Source organism: Acanthisitta chloris, unplaced genomic scaffold (assembly GCF_000695815.1).
Source record: "Acanthisitta chloris isolate BGI_N310 unplaced genomic scaffold, ASM69581v1 scaffold40726, whole genome shotgun sequence".
Lineage (NCBI taxonomy): Eukaryota > Metazoa > Chordata > Aves > Passeriformes > Acanthisittidae > Acanthisitta > Acanthisitta chloris.
In genome coordinates this window covers 1-4623 of record NW_008680625.1, presented here as the reverse complement: position 1 = coordinate 4623, position 4623 = coordinate 1, and the positions used below count along the sequence as shown (strand labels likewise).

Below are 4623 nucleotides of genomic sequence, written 5' to 3'. Positions count from 1 at the left end.
TGACAGGAGAGACATGTCCTGTGGAAGCCTTAAATCTGGGAAGACAGAAATCAAACTCCTAACTAAGTGAAATTTGAAGTCAAATAGTCTTCATTTAATAACAGTATCAAGTAAATTCATAAAAAAATATAAAGAAGCACAAGTAAATCAGGACAGGAAATGCAATGACTGGAACCTGTTTAAACAGAAGGCAAAAGGAAGCATGAGGAAAAACATGGAAACAAACACATTTCCTAAAATATTCTGTTCATCCAAGTGCCTATTTTTACCAAATACTGAAAAACATACTATGATTAATAGCAAGTGTTCTGTATGCTGTGAACAGAGGTTCAAAGTTGCTTACATGTGTCTAACTCTGTCACAGGATAGATCTGTGGCCATGCTCGGGTGTAGCAGCTCAAGATCATCTCCACAGGAGGGGAGAAACCTGTAAGGATAAACACCATTAAAGTTCTCTGACCTACAACAGGTAGAAAAAGGAAAAAGCCACACAGTTAAGAAAAAGCTCTTTCTTTTGCAGGTATACTTTCACACGTGGGAAAATATCATGTTTTTTGCAAGGCCTGGCTGGTATTTTTTTCCATGCAACTGCTGTGTAAAAGCCATGCTGAAGTGATGGATTTTAGCAGCTTCATCACTTAGTTCCACAGATGGAATCCTGTACCCCTAGAGACACCAACCAGTGCCCAATCTAAAACATAAATACTCTTACATAATCTTCTGTCACAACTTGTCTGATAGCCCTGGAGACTCAATTAATCTGCGTGGCAGTATTTCTGGCACTGCTAGTCCCACATCAAAACATCTAAAGGCTCCAATCTATATTCTTCTCAGGCCTTTGAAGGAACCATCCAGCTTATTCCTAAAATGGAAGCATCTTTCTACTTGATGTATCCCTTTCTGTAGGATCACAGCCTGTAGGAATGCTCTGCTGACAATCAAACAGCAGCAAAACAGGAGATCCAACGGTGATGGTGGAAAACAAGAGGTTTGTGGAGGAACAGTGACATCCTGCGGCCACCGAGCAAACCTGATCCTGCTGCCTTGGACAGCCTCGATGGGAAATGCCAAAAAAATCACTCGGAAGCACAGACAGACCTGGGAGAATTGTAACCACCCACTTTCTGTATATTGAAATGGTTAACAGAAACTTGCCTGATTTTAAAACTCAAGTTCCACACGAGGCTGGTTTGGATGATACACATAAAACTCTGCAGCCAAGGATCTTGGAGCACAGCCTTTGGAACTGTGAGCAAGGCTGGAAAATACTGAGGGATTTATTCCCAATATTCTTCTGCCTTAACCCTCCCTTTCCCTATAGGATTACGTTTTGGGGCAGCTGCTACCAGAGCACACCACCAAAAGCATCCAAAAGTCAGTAAAATGGGTTATTTGTCTTTTTACAGAAGACAAACCCCCTGAAACCTTGGCTGGTTTTGTTTGTGGGTTTGCTTTTTGTTTGTTGTTGGGTTTTTTAAAGAGAAATCAGAGTAGAAACTAACTGAAGCAACAAGAAAAAAGCCAAAGGCCAGTCCCAAAGCTCAGCTGGCAGCAGGGCTACAAGATACAATCAGAATCTGTAGTCACCATGGGAGCATTAGGATTATTCTAAGAGCACATAGATTCTGGCCAAGCCTATTAAAGTCTTGTTTTAGTTATGAATAATTGGCTTGAAGCAGATTTTTGAGGTGCCACCACACTGTAAGAATAAAAGTGTATCAACCCAAATCATTTGTATTGCCTGATCTCTGTCCTTTGTGAATAACTTCCATGTAAACAATGTGTTATGCAAAGTCATATTTGCATTTCTTTATAACGTATATAAATTCCCCTAATTCACAACGAATGGCAAGGATTTTTGTTCACTAATGAAGAAATCCCTGCAGACATCTCTCCCAGCTCGTGGCTGCCATCCCTCAGTCAGCTGAGGGGAACACAGCTCCCCAAGGATGCAGAATTCCAGCACAGATTGCCCCCACACCTCACCCAGAACTGCTGCACCACCACAGCCCCTGAGGATTCCCTGCTCTGCCTCTAGGGATGTGCTGTCTGGGTCTTCCTAGTAAGGCAAATGCAGTTAACTCCCAGCACAAGCCTCACCTAAGGAAATCTCCCTCCAGGGACGGGGAAAGCAGCACATGAACACAGTGTCACACAAGCTGTGGTTGCCTAAGTCAGGTCTGAGCTGTTCCCCACAACCACAAATGCCTGACATTCTCCCCTTTTCCCACTGCTCTTTACCTCAGGTGTGACACCAGCCCAAAACAGACTCCACATGGCTCTGCTGATGGACCATCCCCACGTGGGAACACTCCAGGTACCAGCAGAGGCTGTGGCTCAGCATCAGTTTGGCTCAGGCTGGATAAAAGCAGAGGGAGCACTGGAGGCTTTGCAGACCCCTCTGGTCACCTCCTCAGGGTCCCTGTTCCTGCAGGGCAACCCCAGAGACAGCTCTGCACAAAACCACCTGCAGCAAACACTGCCTGGTGGGCCTGGGCACACCACACTGGAGCAGCTCTGCTGCAGTGACTCTGGGAACAGAGCTGCCAGGTGTAGGTTTGTAGCTAAAATATCATACCTGCAGCCCTCATTACCTGGCCAGTGTTTGCAGCTCTTACCAGACAGCCCAGCTCCATTTTTAGGTGAACTTGAGGAAGGACATCCAGTACAAGCCAAAGGCAAAGCAGCCAGTTTTACCATGGGGCCAATCAGCAGCAGAAAGTGGTAAGGAATGTTATCTCTGGACTGTGAACTGCTCAGGGACATCACACAGGACTGAACACAGCACAGAGCTAGACACTCTGCTCAAATGACAGGAGATGGTTGGAAGGGATCTCTGGAAATCACCTTGTCCAGCTCCCCTGCTCAACCAGGACCACCCAGAGGTGATTGCCCAGAACCATTTCCATGGTTCTTCTCCATGGCCTTTGAACATCTCCCCTAGGAAGGAGCCTCCACCACCTCTGTGGGCAACCTGCTGAGGTGGCTGCATTGGAAGAGGCATAAAATCAAATAAAGGCAAATTGCAGGAAAATTCAAATGAACTAAGGGAAGTATCTCTTATAATAGAGACAGCAAATGGTTAAAGAACTTCAGAGCAGACAAGGAAGCAAACCTAGCTGCTAAAAAGTATCTCAAAACCCCAGAAACCAATCAGAGCTATAACCATCAAACCACATTGAACTGAGCCACAAACATGTGATTTTCTATGAGAACAGTAACTTCTTGGCCTGTGTGAAGTGCAGTTAACTCCCAGCACAAGCCTCACCTAAGGAAATCTCCCTGCAAGGATGGGGAAAGCAGCACATGGGCACACACAGTGTCACACAAGCTGTGGTTGCCTAAGTCAGGTCTGAGCTGTTGCTCAGTGATGTTGCACCAAAAGCTGAAACTCAAGAGGAACAAACTTCCTCAGCAGCACTAGTGAACAAAAAGTCAACCAGCACAGTGCACAGTTGTCAGTAAAAAGGGCAGCAGAGTCACTGTGCACTCAGTGGCAAAGCCTCCCACTGCAGTGAGCAGCTATCAAAATCCACCACCCCCAGGGCCCAGGTGAGTCTCTGTGGAAGGCACAGGATGATTACACACCCCTCAGTGCCATGGACTAAACCAGCCCAACCACAGCACATCTGGGTGGTTTTCCTGAACCCACCCCATTAAAAAGAAACACCACCAAAGGGACAACCCGAGCTTTAGTGGGAACTCCCTCCCTTTGGGCACTGAATGATCATGTAAACCCTCACTGCAACCAGGCAGCTGTACTGCTGTCATGTCACTGCCAGTTTTCCATGTCAAAACCCACCCCAAGCCACTCCTGTTTGCTCAGCTAGCACAGTAACTCAGTTCCTGGTAGCATCAGGCACTGAACCCTTCACACCCACTGCACAGGACTAACACCCACCCCAGTGCACTGACCACTACAACCCTTTGCTCACTGTGGCTTTCTGGGCCTTTAAAGACCATATCCCTCCTGGAAATAGCTTTGTTAAACTCTAGAAGAAGAAACAACATGGTACTAATGCTTAAATTAAAATTTTAATCCAGATCCATTTTAACCACAAGGCTGGTCCTCATTATACATGCAGAGAGACTTAAACTGCTATGGGAGAAGGCCAAAGCACTTCACTGACTACACCACTTTTACTCACTTGAACTGAGACAGACAAGTTGTCATGTGCAACAGAAAACTTTATTAGCATTTCAACAGACAGTTGTTCAGCAGTTACTCAAGCTTGCATTACCCTTGCATTTAACTTAAAATTAAGACATTAAAAGAACTACAGTGCAAACACAGGAACCACAGGCAATGGCATTGCCAAGCAAGATACACAACAACTTTAATAGCCACCCCTGAGGCGCAGCACGAGGTGCAGGGTGGATTCCTTCTGGATGTTGTAGTCAGACAGGGTGCGCCCATCCTCCAGCTGCTTCCCAGCGAAGATCAGCCTCTGCTGGTCAGGGGGAATACCTTCCTTGTCCTGGATCTTGGCCTTCACGTTCTCAATGGTATCACTGGGCTCAACTTCCAGGGTGATGGTCTTGCCAGTCAGGGTCTTCACGAAGATCTGCATCCCTCCCCTGAGGCGCAGCACGAGGTGCAGAGTTGACTCCTTCTGGATGTTG

The 4623-nt window shown here is 46.3% G+C and overlaps 1 protein-coding gene across 1 annotated transcript; it reads right to left on the bottom strand.

Annotated features, from left to right (window-relative positions):
• Nucleotides 1-4027: 4027 nt before the first annotated feature.
• On the bottom strand, nt 4028-4617 carry LOC103805117 (ubiquitin). Its single transcript, XM_009077751.1, has one exon. It carries the CDS (start codon nt 4569-4571, stop codon nt 4338-4340), a length of 234 nt encoding a protein of 77 aa, XP_009075999.1. The 5' UTR covers nt 4572-4617; the 3' UTR covers nt 4028-4337.
• Between the last annotated feature and the right edge of the window lie 6 nt (nt 4618-4623).